Source organism: Balaenoptera borealis (assembly GCF_965194805.1).
Source record: "Balaenoptera borealis genome assembly, chromosome: 6".
Taxonomy (NCBI): Eukaryota; Metazoa; Chordata; class Mammalia; order Artiodactyla; family Balaenopteridae; genus Balaenoptera; species Balaenoptera borealis.
In genome coordinates, this window is record NC_138863.1 from 63,412,636 (window position 1) to 63,432,432 (window position 19,797).

Here is a 19,797-nt window from a genome sequence, read left to right on the forward strand (position 1 = left end):
ACCACAGATTCCTGGAGAAGCTCCCCTAAGGCATCCTGAGTGGCAGCCTCAGCCTTTGGATTACCTTAAGCTCTGTGAAGGAAGGGACCATATCCATTTTGTTCCTGACTGTAGGCCAGTGCTTAGCAGAAAGCCCAGCACATATGTCCACCAAAATATTACTGATAAAAATGTATTTCCCCAAGAGCACAGAGAATATGAGAAGTGATGGTGAGATGGAGAGATGTCTAGGAACCCACAGTTCAGACTCCTGGTGCCGTGACCTTCCCAGGTCCCTCCCTCCCTCCCAGGTCTTGTGCTTTTGTTGAGACTATGCCTTTATACTCCAAATGCCCCCACCTTCTCATTTAGTTGAAAAAGCTTTAAAAGTTGCTTGGATGAATATATTTGGTTTCATTTTAAGTTGATATCATATTTGAGCGCATTCATTTAAGTACAGCATTTTTTTTGGTTGGGTGAAACAGGGATTTACCCATTGCAGCTACTTGGAGAAAGGAGTAAAGAACTCAGGTCTAGGTGAAACAAAGGAAATAACACCATTAGGTAAGCCCAGCGACAGGGTGGAAAGTTCGGCAAAGGAGGCTCCTGCAGATTCTAAAGCCCTGGAGGCCCAGAAGGTCAGGGAGCAGCAGGCTAGATGTTTTTAAAGCAATGAAATGAAGCCAAGATCTAGGAATTCAAGGGGAGAAGGAGGAGCCCCAGCAAACAATGCGGATGAACTTCAGCTCCAAGGACAAGCCGGGTGACAGTCACCTAACCCATAGGTAGTTAGTGGCAACCAGAAGAAATCAGGAATCTATAGGTGGACTGTCTCTGGGGCTAGGGCCAAGATGGAGATGAGTTCATAAGTAGGTAGTGATGATAGTTGAGATAACTTTGCCCGAGAATTTTTCTATCTGATTCTTACTGTGATCTTCTTCATTTTCATGCAAAAAGGATGAGTGTATCTTCTCTCAAAATAATGAAATATATGTTCAGGTGGACCTGACACCATTGGAGATTTGATTTTTCAAAGTCATCAGTATGTTGCAAATGTGAAAGGAGGAAACTACCTCATAGGCAGATGTTTCCTGAAAGATGAGTGTAAATGAATTGAATTACTGATATCTTCTAAGTGACATGGTTTCAAGCAGCAGACATTAAATAGTTTCTTCACAGTCAGTTCAGTGTGTGTGTGTGTGTGTGTTCACACAAATATGCACACTAGATAATTTCTCCCGCTGTTTCACCCTACATTAATCTGCAACAAATGTTAAATTTTGACAGTTCAGGCTTTTTGTGTAAATATTCAGCCAACCTCTGTGAGTGATACTGGGCTGGGCGCTGGGGTTTGGGCAAGCATCCGTTTAAGTAGCTGTTTGTTTTGGATGGGGGGTGGGTCCAGAGTCAACCCAATTTAGAACCATGATATGAGCCAGGAGCAGACCTGCTCTCACTGTAACTGTAGGTGAAAGAGAGTCTTTGAATTTAGCTCTGTATTTTCATGGGGCTTCAGAGACCCCTCAAATATTGGATTTCCAACCATCTCAGATGTAATTGTATCAGATAGTCTATGTCTTGTTATATTTACAATAAACCAGAATAAACACACATGCTCTACATTTTTTCTTCTTTTGGAATGACTGGTTCCTCTGTTGTTACCATCTTTCCACAGAGAGCTGTATGGGCATTAATGTTCACAGTGGCCTTGAAGAAGCTGTCCGTCCTCTGTAGTTCCCTCTAGGATAGGCAGGCTTGTGTTGGAATCTCCCTACCTCTACTTTTACACTTGTTTCTTTTTTTCAGTCCTCCTATTCCTTTTCTCCTTTTCCTTCCCTCCTACTTGTAGTCTTACCTAGTATTTTTCTGCTGCCCCTTAGCTTATACCAGTTCCATAATGCTTCATTACCCTTCCTTTTCTTGCCCCCATCAAAGCTCAAAGAACTGAGTTCTAATCCTTATTCTTAATCTTACTCTCAGCAAGATAACACACCTAATCCACTTATGAAAGTATTCTACTTATCTCTCAATGTTTTGGTAAGGGACAAATATTTAACATTCAGGAGTTACTTTTTTTAAAAAATTATTTATTTATTTATTTATTTATTTATCTAGGGCTGTGTTGGGTCTTCGATTCTGTGCGAGGGCTTTCTCTAGTTGTGCCAAGAGGGGGCCACTCCTCATCTCGGTGCGCGGGCCTCTCACTATTGCGGCCTCTCTTGTTGCGGAGCACAGGCTCCAGACGCGCAGGCTCAGTAGTTGTGGCTCACGGGCCCAGTTGCTCCACGGCATGTGGGATCTTCCCAGACCAGGGCTCGAACCCGTGTCCCCTGCATTGGCAGGCAGACTCTCAACCACTGCGCCACCAGGGAAGCCCCAGGAGTTACTTTTAAGTGCTGTGGACCAGAAGCATGGGGCAGGCAACGGGTGGAGATCATTTTGGATGGGAAAGCCTTCCCATTTTCCTTACATCGTACCAAGCAGGCAAAGCCTAAATGTTGGGCAGGTGTATACCTGCCCATCTTTTCAAATAAAGTTTGAGAAGGGACCCTGGGACATCATCAGTGACCGTGGGATCTCTTCTTTTACCAAAAGAAGCATCATCTTAATGAGTCCAGGTTGGATTAGGTAAAGAATGAGATGGAGAAGGAGATGTGTCCTTGGAATCAGCCAATCTCATAGCCTGGGGCAGGCATTTGTGGTCAGCTGAGTCACACTGCCTTGGGATTAGCCAGCTCTACTTTCTGTTTCAACAATAAAAAGTCTTGCAAAACTGCTGGCATGTGAGACAGAGGAATCCAGAAAGTTTTGGCATCTTTTCCCGCAGCATAATGGGTTTTAGGGAAGAGACTTGTGAGAGCGTGGTCCATGCATTCCACCACCAGGGAAAGATCCATGTTCACAAAGGATGTAGTGCCTTTCAGCTTGTCTAGACCTGTAAAAAGAGACAAAAGCACATTTGCTCTCTGAAAGAAGGGGAATAGGGGAGTGTGAGGCTAGGTTGCAAAGGGGAGGATGCAGTGAGGGAATTTATTTTGAATTTGCCATTATAACTGGGTCCCCTTGTGATGGGTTTCTATCTATTCCTCAGAAGAGGATGCAACAGTGATTTCTTTAGACCGCTGGCTCTCAAACTTGAGTGAGCAGCAGAATCTCCTAGAGGGCTTGTTAAAAACCAGGTCCCACCTCTAGTTTCTGACTCAGTGAGTGTGAAGTGGAGCCCAAGAATTTGCACTTCTATCAAGTTTCCAGGTGATGCTGATGGCGCTGGTCCACGGACCAAACTTTGAGAAGCGCTACTTTAAACCAATGTAGGAAAGATACTTCAGAAAGTCTCTGAGGCTTCTGAACCCAGGAAGTTAGTAGTTTGATTCCGAATTTGTTTTAAGGGAGTGCTAAGTTTATAGGAAATGTGAGTGTGCACATGTGCTTGTGCCTGTGTGTGCGTACACTCATATAACATGTGCCTCTATAAGTCAGTGAATAAAGAGAGAATTCTCTCCCAAAGCCCTGACTCAGGAAGCTAAAGGTATCCTGGTTCTCAGGTAAATGAAGTGTTTGTGTAATGAGCTAAGGTACTTTTTAAAATAAATTTATTTATTTATTTATTTTTGGCTGCATTGGGTCTTCGTTGCTGTGCATGGGCTTTCTCTATTTGCGGCGAGCGGGGGCTACTCTTTGTTGTGGTGCACGTGCTCTCATTGCGGCGGCTTCTCTTTTTGTGGAGCATGGGCTCTAGGGTCGTGAGCTTCAGTAGTTGCAGCATGCGGGCTCAGTAGCTGTGGCACACGGGCTCAGTAGTTGTGGCTTGCAGCTCTAGAGCGCAGCCTCGGTAGTTGTGGCTCACGGGCCTAGTTGCTCCGCAGCATGTGGGATCTTCCCAGGCCAGGGCTCAAGCCCATGTCCCCTGCACTGGCAGGCAGATTCTTAACCACTGCACCACCAGGGAAGTCCCAAGCTAAGATACCTTTAAAGAGGCAGGTATTTTATCAAGGGAGTGGTGATGGCTTGGAGCATTCCTCCTAAGCTCTTAAAATATACCTTGAGTTGTGTCTTCTCAAGGGAAAATCTATTGTGTTAAATCTTTCTTTCTACTTCAGGGCCAGTAGCCAAAGTTGTTCAAAAAGTCTAATTGAGGCTAGCTCGTAAGTCTTAGTCAATTTTAAACTCCTACTACTCCACCTTGCGAAATGAAGCAAGGTGAGCTTAAATTTGTGGTCTACTTTGGAACTATGAGTTTGGCTGATCTTGAGGTCCTGGCTCAGAAAATTCTAATGAGCACCCAGGACAAAATAGGGCTCTAAGCCTTTGGGAATTCTGAGAAAGGACACCTGACCCAGGGGCCAAGTCAAAAATAATTTTGAGATGGAAGTTGATGATATATTCACAGGCACTTAGAAAGTATCAACGTCAACATCAAACAGGGAAAGCTCTTTTCAATGAGGGATTTTGTTTCCGAGCTTACTTAGAACCTTCAGAGGCGGTACGTGAGTGAGAAACAGAGCATTTAATGGCAGTGGTTGTAACCCTACACATAGTGACATATCAGCACTGGGAGGCTTGTCAAACCAGATGTTCTAGTTGACCTATATGTATCTCTGTGTGTGTGTGTGTGCATGTGTGTGTGTGTGTGTGTGTGTAGCGAGGTGGTTGGGGAAGTCAGTCAGTCTAAAAACCTCCCCAGGTGGGTCTGACTGGGCTCTTGGCTCCGCCTTGAAAACTCCTGGCCTTGAACCTTGCCACAGTTGGCTGTCTTACCAAGCCTGCTGATGAAGAGGTAAGATCACAGTTGGGGTTAGAGTGACACAAAATTAGGTGGGGCCCTGTTTGGCTCAAAGCAGGAGCTTAGTAAGTGTTCGAGGAATAGCAAGTAACCTAACAGGGCCAGGATGTTTGACGTGGAGGTGGGCCCCGGATACAGGAAGTTCCAGCAGTTCCTCAATGCCTCGTCCCTGTTGCAGTGCACGGCCCGAGAATAGATGGCGAAGTCAGGCTGTCTGCGTTTAGATCTAGCTCTTCCACTTACTAGCTGTGCCACTTTGGGCAAGTTACATCCCTGTGCCTCTGTTTCTATAAAATTCAGAGGGTTTGTTTGGGCATTTTGAATGAAAGAGTTTGTGTAAAGCACTTAGAATGGTGACAAGTACATAGTAAATGTTCACTATGTGTTAGTCATTGTTATCTAATCTTTATGATTATTCCTCTATCCCTGACTCAGTCTGACTTATGTTACTTTTCCTTCCGTCTCCATCTCCCATGCATTCCTGCTCCAGAAGACTTCCACCCAAATAATTTCTTCCTGTTTAGGCCTTATTCAAACCTGACCTTTCCTATAAAGGCTTCTTAACCAGCAGTACTTTTTATCCTGTGCTGAATTTCTTGGCAATTAGAGAGCATACTATCTAGCACCCCTTCTGGGCTGTTGGGTTGTGTCTCAGAAGTAAGGGATCAAGTTTCTTGCATGTTGTACAGTCTCATTGTTCAGTCTCATCTGCTTACATTTTGTTGTCAACTAGATTGTAAGCTAGTTAAGGGTCAAAGTCTGAGTCTTTATATTTTGTAACCTCCATAAATCCTTGAACAATATTGAATGAGTGGTCGGTGATTACCAAAAAGAGGAGGTTTGGGTAGAAGTGAGGACCATGGGCTCCGGTCCAGGCACGGCCTGGGGGAGTTGTATAAACTTGGGTAGGACATTTCCCCTTTCCAAGCCTCTGCTCACTACTATAGTTCTTTTGAGGAATAAATGATATAATTTATAAGGCACTTAGTATAGAACTTGGCACTTAGTAAATGCTCAGTAAGTGTTTATAAACACTTGGAGGAGCAAGAGATGACACTGGAATTAATAAGGATCCCTGATCCATATTTGAGATCTCTATTGGTGTATTACCATGAGAAACTTATTTTTTCAATTATGTTTGAGTCTCCTTCAAGCTGTCTAGGACAATGAATACCAGAGGACCCTGGGTCCACCCAGAAACTCACTTTTTTCGATGTAGCCTTCTCCGTATTGTTGTTTGATGTCTGGAGACAGATGCTTCCAAATGGTGAGTCTTCTTTCGGTGGTCTTTACTGGATCTGACAAATCTGTTTTGAACAATCCTGGTTCAATGCATGCGACGTGCACATCAAAAGCTTTCATGTCCCGCCTGTGAAAAGAGCCCATAGAAGATGTTTAATCCAGGCTTACTTGGAGAATGTTTGCTTATGAATCTTTTCCTGGAATCATGGAATGGGGTGCATGGGAAAGAGCATCTTGTTCTACCCTCTCAGTTTGCAGATGAGGAAACTGAAGTTCAGGGTGGTGAAGTGAGGGCTGGTTTAGTGGCAGAACAGGAAAGGGATCTGGGTAGACCCACCCCCAGTGCAGTGTTCCCCCAAAAGATATTGTCTCAGTAAGTTGACAAGCATTTGGGTTAGGGACAAGGTTCTTCTCAGTACTCAAACTACCTGATGGTGAAATCGACTAATGGCTGGCCTGGATGGTCAAGTTTACCTCTCCTCCAGGAATGTGAGGAGATTACAGCACAAATGAGGGGTGCTGAGGGATACAATATGACAATCCCTGACCTGAATAACCTGCTCCCTGTGCTGCTTGGCAAGCTCTTTCATCATGTCGCCTTGGAAAACCAATAGTCTACTGGTTTACTGGGAGACATGGTTTTAAGGGAATATGGTGCCCCTTTCTTTAAAGCAAACCAAAGAATTACAAACGGTTTATGAATAATCGTTCCCTAAATTTAATTTCTATTTCTACCAGGAATATATAAGGAAGTAGTTATTCATTTTACAGAAGTCTTCACCATAACATTTTTCAAAGAACTCTGCCAGTGAACTTAAAATGTGGTTTATCTTAGGTTCTGCTTTCTAGAAACATACCTATTGTCTAGTTTGAAGTATATTTTACTAAAAATGCAAATTAGCTTGACATTGAAAGATTTTGAAATGTATATTGCTTGCATTAAAATTTAAAAGATTATTTTCCAACTTAATTGTATTTTTCTCACCTATCTTCTGATCCCCTTTGGATTTTGGAACTTAGCAGTGCCAAGGGGGTATTTGGGAAGCCTTGTCTCTCCACGTGCTCACGAAAATAACATATAATCTAGGGACAAATGACTTTAAGTCCACAACTAAGCTTACCAGGTAAGTAAAACCAGTATGAAGCCAGTATGCTTGCTGGGCAAATATAGCTTTAAAGAGCCCCAGCCTTCTTCCAATTGGACTGCTGCTCCTAATCCTCTTATAATATAGAAATTCTGTAGCTGCCACTGGAGTGTGGCCTGAATACACAGTAGCATCTCTAATACCAGCTCCAAGCCTTAGAAAGAAATAAACACCCTTATTGGTTAATTTCAAGCATGGTATAGTTGCATTGTAATCCTACAAGCCCATCAGTTGAAATCTCTTTTTAAAAGTGAGTAAATCCCTAAGTATACTAAAATTTTATTAGGATACTGTTGCTGAAATCACGGAACTAAAGGGCAACCAAAGAGACTAATGGAGGTTCCCCATGACCTTGCTAATCAAAGTGCGATCCCTGAATCATGGGCAGTACTTGGGTACTTCTTAGAAGTGCAGAAACTCAGGACCCACCTGAGACCCACTGAATCAGAATCTGCATTTTGACAAAATCCTCTGGCGATTTACTGTTTGAGAAGTGTTGTTCTAATGCTATTTATTGTGTTTATTTCCTGGGAGAATCAAACCAGGCAACCAGATTAAATGGCAGAATGGAGTTGCTCTGTCTTTATTAGTCTCCATGGAATAATCTGACCTTTTACTGGTAAGCTAAGCCTAGATCCATGGTTTAGATTACAAACTCTAACATGTGCTTTCAACACACGCTGGTTGAATAAATAGATGTATAAATCGAAGAAAAGGCTGTATCTAATTTGTCTTCTCTCTTCCCTAAGGCACACTCTGCTGGATACCCTCCTCTAGTCCCCTCCACCCTTCTTCCTGCACTACATTCTGGGATTTTGCCTTCTGTTGGGTACAGTCAGTTGGGAGTACTGGTGGCAGATCAGAGGGAGCGATGAGAAGAGGGTGAGCTAGTTATTCCTCCTGCGGTGTGGACACTGGTTGGTTTCATCCCTCACCTGAAGGTGATAGCCTCTATGTATCCAGGTTCTGGAGACAGCCCTGTCTCCTTGTCCCTTCAGTCCTGTGGACAGATATACCCCTGGTGGCATTAACTCCTAGAAACTACACTACCTTTTGAGATTTCCCTACATGGCTCCCATGTCTGCAAACAGTCCTTTCAGTAAATCTCCTCCATTGACCCGATTTTAATGTGCCTCCATTTCCCATGAGAACCTTAACTGATATAACCATTTGCAGTTTGGAGGCTTTGAATTGACAGTCACAGGTTCTGGTTTCAGGTAAGAGGCATTAAGCACACACACTCCTGTCTCTCCCATTGAAAGCAGCTACAATACCTGGACAGAATGCATGGAGCAGCTATTTAAAAACTCTGAAAAGCAAATGTTAGTAGGCAAAGTAGGGAAGAAGAGTAGATTTTGAAATACCACTGAACCAAACATGGGTTTCCTATATTTCTGCTGCTCTAGATCCCTGGTCTGGACTCAAATCAACCTCAAAACTCAGAAGTAGAAGGAAAGAATTCCAGGAGAGACCCAATTCATAAACAGAGAGAACTCCAGGAGAAGCCCATTGTTCTGGCTTGAGGAGTTGGCGTTGGGGATCCTAATGCTCAGAGAGAGTGGGGAATCCTCTTCCTTCCTTCTTTCCTTCTTTCCTCCCTCCCTCTTTCTTCTTCTTTCCCTCCTTCCCTTCCATCCTTCCTCCCTCCCTCGCTCTTTCTTCCTTTCTTTCTTTCCTCCTTCCTTCCTTTCATTCCTCTCTTCCTTCCTTCCCCTTCTTTCTTTCTTTCTTTCTTTCTTTCTTTCTTTCTTTCTTTCTTTCTTTCTTTCTTTCTTTCTCTTCCTTTCTGAAGAAAGGAAGAGGGAGGGAGGGAGAGAGAGAGAAAGAGAGAGAAAGAAAGAAAGCTTTCAGAAAAGAAAGAAAAGATAAAGAAGAACCAAATGAAAATTTTACCCTTGAAAAATACAATAATCAAAATAAAATATTTACTGGCTGGACTCATTAGTAAAATGGAGAAGATGAAGGAAAAGCAATGAATTTGAAGACAGATCGTTAGAAATTACCTAATCTGAACAGCAAAGAGAAAAATAATTGAAAAAGTGAACAGAAACATAGGGATCTGTGGGACAAAACCAGAAGGTCTAACATTTGTGTTAGAATCCTAGGAGGAGGAATAGTGGATTGTAGGGAAAAAAAAGTTTGGAGAAACAATGGCTGAAAACTCCCCAAATCTGTCAAAAGGTATAAACCTAGAGATTCAAGAAGCCCAGTGAACCTCAGACATCATAAACCCAAAGAAATTCATGTCTGCGCACACTGAGTTGGGGGACTTTGTTTGTTAAATTGGTCATCTTATGGTTTTATGCTCTAGGATTCTCTGATAGCACACAGCAAAAAGATGTGGTCAATGCTTTCTGGTGGTAGCAGAATCTTCACCTCTGATTAGCAAGCTCCTACTCTGAGTTTCGTTTGGAAATGGAAGCATCAGAGGAAAGCTGTCTTTCTTGTCCTTGGGGTGGGGGTGGGGAGGTTACCATCCATTCAGATATAGTGTGTGAGGTTTGAGTCCAGAACTTGCAACAAGAGGAAATAAAATGCTGCATAGCTGAGTCATTATTTACCAGATAATTTTCTACTGAGGGTTTAAATAAAATGCTACTGTTGTGTCTGCAGCTGTCAGTAACACCAACAGAGAGACCTGATTTAGCTTCTCTCTGTGATTCCCCGTTAAATAAGCTGATCTGTTGAATATAAATTTGCCACCACTATCCACGTCATGCACTAATGCAAAAAGGAAAAAAGACTTTGGCAGAATTATGTTCAAATCTCAATTCTACCACTTGACAGCTGGGTGACCTTGGGCAAGTCACTTCATCTCTCTTAGTTACAGTGGTATCATCTATAAATTGGGAATAGCATAAAGCACCAAATATAGTGTCTGGTACATAATAAATGTTCAGTGAATGTTAGCACCTATTATTTTCTAATATGCCCAACTTTGCTTTACCTTAAGCTGTCATTGAAGGCTTCTATTGCATATTTGGATGGAGCATAGCCCCCTCCACTGAATGCAATCCGACCCCCAATGCTGGAGACGTTGATAACCCTCCCTCGAGCTTTTTTGACCAAGGGAAGCATGTTTAACGTGACACTGATGAGTCCAAACAGGTTCACTTCAATAGGTTCTCTGTAGTCTTCCACTGTCAGCCAGTCGGTGGGCGCCAGCACGCCGAGAACACCAGCGTTGTTGATCAGACCCCAGAGGCCTAGAACAGAGAGGAAGGGAAGGAGGTGTGGTAGAAGGTGGCATCATATGGGCATCCTTGATGGAAATACAGCCCTTGCTTTACCTGATGGTGCCACTTCCTCCTTCTAGACATACTCCTTCCTGCTTTGAAATACTTTGCAGTCTTGGGAAGTGAGAGCACAGAGGGTGGGAGGCTAAACTGAAATGGCCGAAGTTCTGTGACTGGAAGCCAATCTCACAATTCTTCTGTTTCTGCTTCAGAATGTCAAACACTGATACTGTCTGAGTGAGACTTTTTGCTTTTTAATCTCAGATGTGAGTAAATTGGTCTATTTTTCCTACCGTGCTAGCTTTTTAATCTCAGATGTGAGTAAATTGGTCTATTTTTCCTACCGTGCTAGATGGCAAAGCCAGAGAATATTTATAAACAGTTCTTTATAGACAAAGAACAACATTGATCTATTTCACAGATATTTTTGGCGAAAATCCAGTCACTCACTTGGCTTATTTTATGGTGGGGAACATTTAATATTGTTAAAGGTGTTTGGAATTCAAGCATTACAAAATAACTGGAGGCTCATCAAACCATTGTTTTTGAAAGTTGCAGAGTCTCAACTGTATGATGAAGATGTGATAGAGAAAAATCACATACATTTGTTTTTTCCTTTGTGGACTCAGATATCTTCATTCATGAGAATATTTCAAACTTGATCCAAGCCAATAAAAGTATTCTAGTTCAGAATGCTGCCATCTTTGCAGAATCTAAGGCAGAATGAGGTCCAGTGACTCACTACTCTATCATGACTATCTAAGGCACCTTTGCTCAGATCCTCAGACCATTTTCTTCCTTTCCCAGTGAAAATGTGTGAGCTCTGGAACCATTTTGTAGTGAGAAGTGGGTCCCAATCCAGATGACAATTTGGAGATTGCCCCCATGATCTCCTGCAGCTTTTAGCCCCAAGTTCTTTGCTGTGCAGGGGGCTAGAGTAGCACTTCACAGGAAAAGACCAGGAAAAGTCAATACCTCCATCTCAGTTCTAAATTCATCCACTGGGACTTAGGATAACGTGGGCTGTGTCTCTCATGCACGTAGAGAGCTTGCAACTTAGAACTACTCAGGAGTTATTCTAAAATTTCTCCCATCTTCTCCAGTACACAGCTGGTATTTAGGAAACATTTTTTTGGAGAAACTATTTAAAATCAGAACACATTTTATTTAGCTTTGGTAACTTCTCAACACTCCCTCCATTCTTTCCATCCCCACATCACTCACCTTTCTTCCCCGCTTGGTTTTTCACCCACTGGGCTGTCCTCTTAACACTTTCTGGGTCAGTTACATCCAGAAGCACAGTATGAAGCCTCTCTGAGGTTTCTTCCTTTAAAGCTGTTGATCCTGATTCGGTCAGACAGGCAGCAATTACACGAAATCCTTTTTTATCAAAAGTTCTGGCTGCCAAGTTTCCAAAGCCAGTGTCACACCCAGTGATGAAAATGTACTTATCAGTGATGTCTGTGATCTTTAGCTGTCCTTTATAATTCCATAGAAAACCACAAAGGGTCAGGAGGGCTAACACCCAAAAGAGCATTTTCCCCCTGTGTATGACAGAGCCACTTCTTTCTTGAACAGTAAAAGAAGATATCGTCCTGAGTGTTCAAAATTAGAAAGAAAATTCAAATTAGAACCATTAAGGCATTATAACCCAGGAGTGATGAACTTAAGATATCTTAATGCATTTGAGTGGATAAATAGATTGTTAAAAATACAATAACACTTATTTGTTTGGGAAGATGGCCATTTAAGTGCTAAAACACTCCTCTAAAGTAATGCAAAAACTAACCAAGTAGTAGAAAAAGTAATGGCAAAGTTGACACAGGTCATTGGGTTGATAAGCCATTTATTTCCTGCACATATATACAAATATTTCTTTCCTTAATAAGGAATACAAGCATACATACAGATAGAATGGTACACACACACACTCATGTGCACACATACACACAATTTTATTTCTATTGCTTTACAAGGAACAGATTATTTCAGATAAAAAATAGTGTTATATATCTTCACTTATCATGGAAAATTTGGGCTCTGCTTTCATCTTTTTTTCCTGCCAAAAGATCTATAGCTAAAGAAAGAAAAAAAGAGTAAAAGAATTATTAACTGATAAACATGTCAGAGGTAAATGGTAGGTTTGTGCAAACTAGTTGATTCTTGTGATATAGCTGTGACTATTTCTAAAGCAGTCAGGTTTTTAGACTATCGTGGCGTAAAAATTTGGTATAGTTTCTCCAAATCTTCCCTCTGTAGGAGTTATTCATTTGTTGCAAATCATGTCCATGTAGCAGGATTTCCCTTTCTCAAATATATAAATACATTAAAAATATATAATTTTGGGGGGTGGGGTGGTGTAACCAACTCTTGCAAAATTTCATATTTAGACGTTTTAAGGAAATTTCATGTTTATACACTCAATTAGGATAGTGTTTTGTTCAAGTCCTGGTCTTGATAAATAATTGTCGAATAACTAAACGTTGACTATATTCCCTGAATGGATTCTGTAGCCTTTACTGCAATCTGAACTCCCAAGAGAATTATGTGAAAAATGCAAATACTCATGGGGTTTAATATGCCCTAGAGCGGAGAGTGGAAATTTTCTGTGTTGTGTTTGGCCGATGGCAGGCATAAGGTGAGCAACAGTAAAACAATGGCTTACATTTACGAAGCATTATGCAGTGCACTTTTACATGTAGGTCTCATTTGATCCTCTTAACAGCCTTCTCGGTTAGAGAGGGCACATTACCTGCCTCATTTTATAGGAGAATTAATATGCCAGTTAATATGTGTAAAAGGAATGATGAAATTAGCAAATCATCATTTGGCAACTGACATAGTGACAATTGTTCCAGGCAATTTTACACTAGTGGGTGAAATTCTGACGAGAAACAATAACCATAGAATCTCAAAGAATCTCTGCATAAGATTTGTACTAATTAAAAAGAGAGCAATAGTAATTTCACAGTGGAGAAATCTGACAGATACCACTTTAACCAAGTGATAAAAATGAACACTACTAGTTATGGGACAAACCAACATCATGTCCCTCCTGGTATAGCCACTGAGAAGGACACAGCAGCACTTCTGTGCATAACTGAAAGCTAATTATGCATAAGGCACATCTTTCAATTCTACACAATGTATGGCCTGTACTCTTCAAAAATGTCAAAGGCATGAATGAAGGAAAAGAAGGACTGAAGACTGTTCCTGATTAATGGAGACTAAATAGAAGTGACAACCCCATGCAACTTGTGATCCTGCACCAGAAAATCATTTTTTTCTTTTGTCAAAAAGAACGTTTTTAGGTTGACAAGTGAAATTTGAGTAAGCTCTGTAGATCTGATAAATAATACTGCATGAATATCAATTTCTCAATTTTGATAATTTACTATGATCATGTAGAAAATGTCCTGCTTTTTAGGAAATACACACAGAAGTATTTAAAGATTAAGTAGTACCATGTCTTCAACTTACTCTCAGTTTAGGAAATAATAAGAATATGTATATAAACAAATATATTAAGAACACATATGTTCTCTAACGAGAGAATAAGAGTGTAAATGTGGTACAATGTCAATATCTGGGGATTCTGGGTTGTACTATTCTTTCAACTTTTCCATAAGTTTGAAATTAATTCAAAACAAAAAAGTTAAAAATTTGGCAAAGGAAAAGAAAACTTTTTTTTTTTTTCTGAGAAAAGTGTTCGACGACTTTGAGTTCCATGCACAGAATAGGTAAGAACTATTTCATACCCAGGACTTCAGAATCTAGTGACCTTGGACACTGAGTTTTCTGCGTTCTACTCTTTGGCGAGTTCACCTTCATAACCACTGGAGAAAAACAAAAACTCAAACCAAAGCAGTCAGTCAGACTCCCTCTTCTCTCCTCATCTTCTCTACCCGCCGCTCAACCTCCTCCTTCCCTAGCCAAACCAATTCTTCCTTGATAACAAGCAAACAGAGAGGAGGTTTAGTTGTTAGGGATGGGCTCACGTTCAAATGTGTTGTCCTCACTAGTTACCCCTCTGCGCTGAGGGTCGTTTCAGATGCTGGTGTCCCCAGCCTGCAGCCCGAATCTGAGGACAGCAAACCTTGACCTAGAGTTTTGCAAAGCCTGTCCTTTCCCCAAAGATTATCATCCAAAAATACTGGTCTTTTTCAGTTTCTAAGGTTCACGTTCCTCTAGGTCATTGGACCAAGTCAGCCACAAACCAAAACATACCTTTGTCCTCTAATAGTATTTTAGCCAAGATGCCACCTCTGAGTAACAGCCTGGGTTGGTCAGAGTCGTTGGGAACATGACCTGTACACAGAAGCTGATTGATGGCAGATTGGTTCATTGACCACCGAGAAGTAAATGAGTAACAGCAACTAATAGGTCTGCTTCAACCTTAGTCTGCCAGGTGTGGTCACCTCCACATAGTTCTCTGGTGACAGCAATTCAGTGACTCAGGACACTGACTTTAGTTGCTTGGGTTGTTTGCTTATCTGTTGTGTTTTCCAATTTATCTCACACAAACTGCTTGGTAGGGGTACAAATCCCTTGGCAAGAAGCACCTAGGTCTGCAATAGTCCTTCTAGCACCCAGGGGCTGTGAGCCTCTTGACTCGTCAAGGACAAGAACCAAGTAAGAGAAAGCAGATCTGCAGCCCCTTCAGTGCAGTGCAAAAGGATGGGTGCAATTCTGAATATAAGTCCTCTGAACTGGTCATGGAAATTTTTGTTAAGCCAAGATAAAATTTGGAAAAGCAAGGACCAAGGTCACACACACACACACACACACACACACACACACACACACACACACACACACACACGACAATTAGAGCAGGGCTTAGGAGCCTAGGCCTCGGAATCAGGCCGGTAAAGTTTCAGTCTCAGTTCCTCTACCATCAGAAGGCCTTTGGGTAAATTACTTTTATTATCTTCACCTCCATTTTTCTATCTGTAATATGGAGATAATAACTTCTACCTTGAACAGTACTTGGTGAAATAAAGTGACTAGGCGTGCTACACAGGAAGAACCTTGTCGTATGGCAGGATCAATCACTTTCACTTTGTGAGGGGGCTGCTGTATGCATTGCCCATATCTTGGGTTGGGTTCTCAACCTCAGTACTTCTGCAATTTTGGGTCAGATAATTCTTTGTTGTGGGTTTGTCCTGTGTATTACAGGATGTTTAGCAGCACCCCTGGCCTCTATCGTCTAGATGCCAGTAGACCCCCTCCCCAGTTGTGACAACCAAAAGTGTCTCCAGACATTGCCAGATGGCCCCTGGGGATAAAAGCACTCCCATTTGAGAACCACTGGTCTAGCACTGCCTTGTCTTGGGGGCGCAGAACTGTACAGCATCAGAACTACTTTTCTGGAAACTCAGTCGTTGGTTCCTCGGTAATGCCACATTGATAAGAGTTCATATTATTTTATGGTCTTACCAGAAAAGTTTTGTTATTTATAAATATTATTCATACCCTGCTGCTGTAAGCATCAATTTCTATGTTTTAAAAAAAATAATTGCCTTTTTGTCATCAGGAGGATAGGAGGCAGTGAACGAAGCCAAATTTATGTGTGATACAATTTGTGAATTTAGAAATTACCAAATGAGCACTCACAGCTTTTATGAGGCCTAAATTCTGGCTGAGCCTTTTGAGTTTGGACCTCTCGGGACTCCTTTGGGGCACCTTTCAGATGGGTGGCCTGCTGACTACAGAATTCAGAGGATGCTCCCAGAAAGCCATGGTCCTTGGGATTCCCAGTTGACCAAGTCAGGTAGAAATGATAATAACTCTATGATTTATTGAGTATTACCACATTTTAGGTGCTCTGCTAGGATCTAGAAATATTTTTCTCATTCAAACCTCACAGTAAAATTATCTGTATTTTATAGATGAGGAAACAAATTCAGAAATGCATGTTAATTGGCTCAAGATAGAATTGTGCTGTTCTGGGGATTGCTATGCAGGCCACTCAATCCCAGCACCCACGCTTTAATCCTCTGCTCCACGGCTACCTGGATTCCCACGCAACTCTGGGCTATGTGTACACTTCTCTACACCACCTGTGCGTCGTGTGATAGTTGGTATGAAGCAAGTAAATGTAGAAGGAAAGAAGGAGGAGAGGGAGAGAAGGAAGTTTCCACTTGAACACCAGGGTTCTAGTGATAATTGGGTTAGTCGTTGAGCCCTCTAAATCATCAGGGCATCATCAACATCATCATCATTATGATCGTCTTACAGTCACACTTCCAATTTAGATAACTTTAAACATTTTTGAAAAGTGTTCAAATAAAATTTATCTCATTAAATTGTCAAAATAGGGGCTTCCCTGGTGGTGCAGTGGTTGAGAGTCCGCCTGCCAATGCAGGGGACACGGGTTCGAGCCCTGGTCTGGGAAGATCCCACATGCCGCGGAGCAACTGGGACCGTGAGCCACAACTACTGAGCCTGCGTGTCTGGAGCCTGTGCTCCGCAACAAGAGAGGCCACGATAGTGAGAAGCCCGCGCACCGCGATGAAGAGTGGCCCCCACTTGCCACAACTAGAGAAAGCCCTCGCACAGAAACGAAGACCCAACACAGCCAAAAATAAATAAATAAGAAAGAAAGAAAGAAAGAAAGAAAGAAAGAAAAGATGACTACTATCTTAAAAAAAAAAAATTGTCAAAATACTTCTGTGAGTTAAGTAGGGTAGATGTCATACATAAGGTCATTTGCCAGAGAGTGGCTAGATCTAAAATTTTGATCTCAATTCCTAAACTGTGTAAAAAGAGAAGTAGAAATAGAAAGAGATGAACACATTATCAGTCAACAGGAAAAATGAAAATACATTATCAGAATTCTCCACCATGCCACAAAGCCTCAAAAGGAACCAAGAAAGGAGAACTAATTTTCTCTTTCATCTGCATGTGAAGGGCTGAAGAGTAACTGCTTGGCTGCAGCTATAGGAAAATATTGCAACTCGATTGCTGACCTTGCCCACTTCTGCTTCTTTTAATTTTCTCTTTCTGGGTTTCTTTTCCTAGTAAAATATCTAAAATAAGATCCTTTGATTTCACTTCTCTTAGTCATCTTCCTCTGCCCTTTAAAAATAAACGACAGTTTAAAAGAAACAAAACGGGGCTTCCCTGGTGGCGCAGTGGTTGAGAATCTGCCTGCCAATGCAGGGGACACGGGTTCGAGCCCTGGTCTGGGAAGATCCCACATGCCGGGGAGCAACTGGGCCCGTGAGCCACAACTACTGAGCCTGCACGTCTGGAGCCTGTGCTCCGCAACAAGAGAGGCCGCGATAGTGAGCGGCCCGCGCACCGCAATGAAGAGTGGCCCCCGCTCCCCACAACTAGAGAAAGCCCTCACACAGAAATGAAGACCCAACACAGCTAAAATAAATAAATAAATAAATTTAAAAGAAACAAAACGGAAAATAATGTCCTAACGTTTCAATGTCATTGCAAGGTATACTTTTTATAACAAATGTAGAATTCTTTCCATACAACTTGGTTTTATTTCCACAGAACTTCACAAAAGACTTTGTTTTAGAAAGCAATACTGAGACTGGTCAATCACACTGATTGTTAAGGGATTTGTAGAATCTTTATTTTTTTTCAATTTGTTGCAATCATGGCCTGAGTTGAATCAACAACTAAGTTTTTATCAAAATACATCAAAGCGAGAACATTTAGCAATTGTTTTCTAAAATATTTTCTTCCGGAGGTTCTCTTGCACAAGCTTTCTTAGTGTTGACAGCAGTCTGACTGGACGTGTATGTCCTTTGTACGTTTAAATATTGTAAACCTGGTTAACTGACACCAAATTCCTTTTTATTTTTACCTTTTCAGTGAATCAAGAAATTCTGTCACTATTTAACCTAACTCGCCTTTCTGAGATTTCTGTGGCACTTTTCTTTAAGAAAAATGACACTTGCGCCTAATGACACAAACTAATTCATATGACTAATGAATGATGTTCCTGTGAAAAAAATGTTCAAGTTGGGCACCCAGAAATCTAAAAAAATTTTTAAAATGAAGCTGAGGGACCTAACCTGAAATAGCCTTACATTAGGCAACTAACGCTCCTTTGAGGGTCTGATTAAAATGATAATGATTATGATGTCCCTGGTAATATGGTTAAGATGGTATTCATCCTTGTAAGTTCCCTTGCTCAGTGGGATGGAGAAGCTCCTCCACCAGTTATGTACCCCTTGAATCCTGCTTCCTGCAGGAGGGAGGCGGCCCACAGTGCCCAGTGTGCCCTGTGGAGTGGGACATTGAGGTATGAAGAGGGCTATGCCTCTTTGCAGACTCATTCAGTCTCCTGGCAGAGGTGTGCCAGCCCCCTCTTTTGTAGGGAAGACCTGATGAATTTATGTTTTGCATTCTTTCGTTCTAAGGAAAAAAGTATCTCTTTCCTTTGCTTCCTCTCAAAACTTTTAAATTATAATTGATAAAAACATCCATAATAATAAATAAATTAATTAATATTTCCAGTCCCTCCTAGGTTTATTATTTTGCCTGACAGTATGCTTCCTGACAGTACTGGCAGGTTAAGAATTGTTGTTAAAGCCATGGTTACCTTATTTATGTTGCTGAATAAAAGTTGCTAATTGGAAGACATTGTATATTGTATTTTATTATAGCTTAGTTACAAAGCTTCAAGGAAAGCTTAGAATACAGAGAGAATGTTATGTAGAGATGCAGAAAGTGTGTTCAGATCTTCAGTATATTTCTTTCAGTCTCAGTTATCTTTGAGCAGAAGCAGCGTTTTTAAAGACAGTACCTTGAGAAAGTGACATGCCTTATAAGGGTTTTAAAACCAATTCCCATTTTCTCCGTTTGATATGTATGAGATAATCATTTTTCCTTGCATTTAAATATTGAACTTTGTCCTAAAAATTGGGCATACTTTTTGAATGTCTAAAGTACAACAAAGATGATACAACATTTAATTTGCATTTTATGCAGTATCTAGCCAAGGATTTTTTTTAGAGCACTTACTAAGCTAAATAAAACATAATCCTTACCCTGGAGCTAATAGTTTAGCAGGACATTTCAGAACTATTTGTACAACCCTGAATAGAATTTTAATTTAAAAGTGTGTTTTCTTTAAACTTTTTCCCCAGCTGCTAAAAGTCAACCCGCTGAGAGAGAGAGAGAGAGAGAGAGAGAGAGAGAGAGAGAGACACCACAGTACCGTTTGCATCATAAAGCCTTTAACAAGGGCTGTCCTTGAAGTCACTAAACTGACTTTCTCCCTTTCTCATTGTATGTTGGGAGTTTCAGGTAAAATCCCAACCTGAATCATAAAATGGAGAGTAAATATACGAAGTAGGTTTATTATTGTCATCCCAGTGTCCAGGAATCAAATGTGCGTTGAGGAATTTTCGCTGCTTCCTTCTGGACTAGACAACATCTTTCT

General features: G+C 41.4%; 1 protein-coding gene across 2 annotated transcripts in view; it reads right to left on the reverse strand.

Moving 5' to 3' along the window:
* Positions 1-331: 331 nt before the first annotated feature.
* Positions 332-19,797, reverse strand: part of DHRS9 (dehydrogenase/reductase 9) — a 36,826-nt gene continuing 17,360 nt past the window's right edge. Inside the window, exons 3-6 of one of the 2 annotated variants that reach the window (XM_082396865.1) lie at positions 11,610-12,462; positions 10,097-10,355; positions 5,968-6,131; positions 332-2,914 (exon numbers count right to left, since the gene is read on the reverse strand). In XM_082396865.1, coding sequence (XP_082252991.1) covers positions 2,691-2,914; positions 5,968-6,131; positions 10,097-10,355; positions 11,610-11,922 — 960 coding nt within the window. In that variant the 5' untranslated portion in view covers positions 11,923-12,462 and the 3' untranslated portion in view covers positions 332-2,690. The remainder of the gene's footprint in view (positions 2,915-5,967; positions 6,132-10,096; positions 10,356-11,609; positions 12,463-19,797) is intronic. The other variant, XM_082396866.1, reaches the window with a different exon arrangement.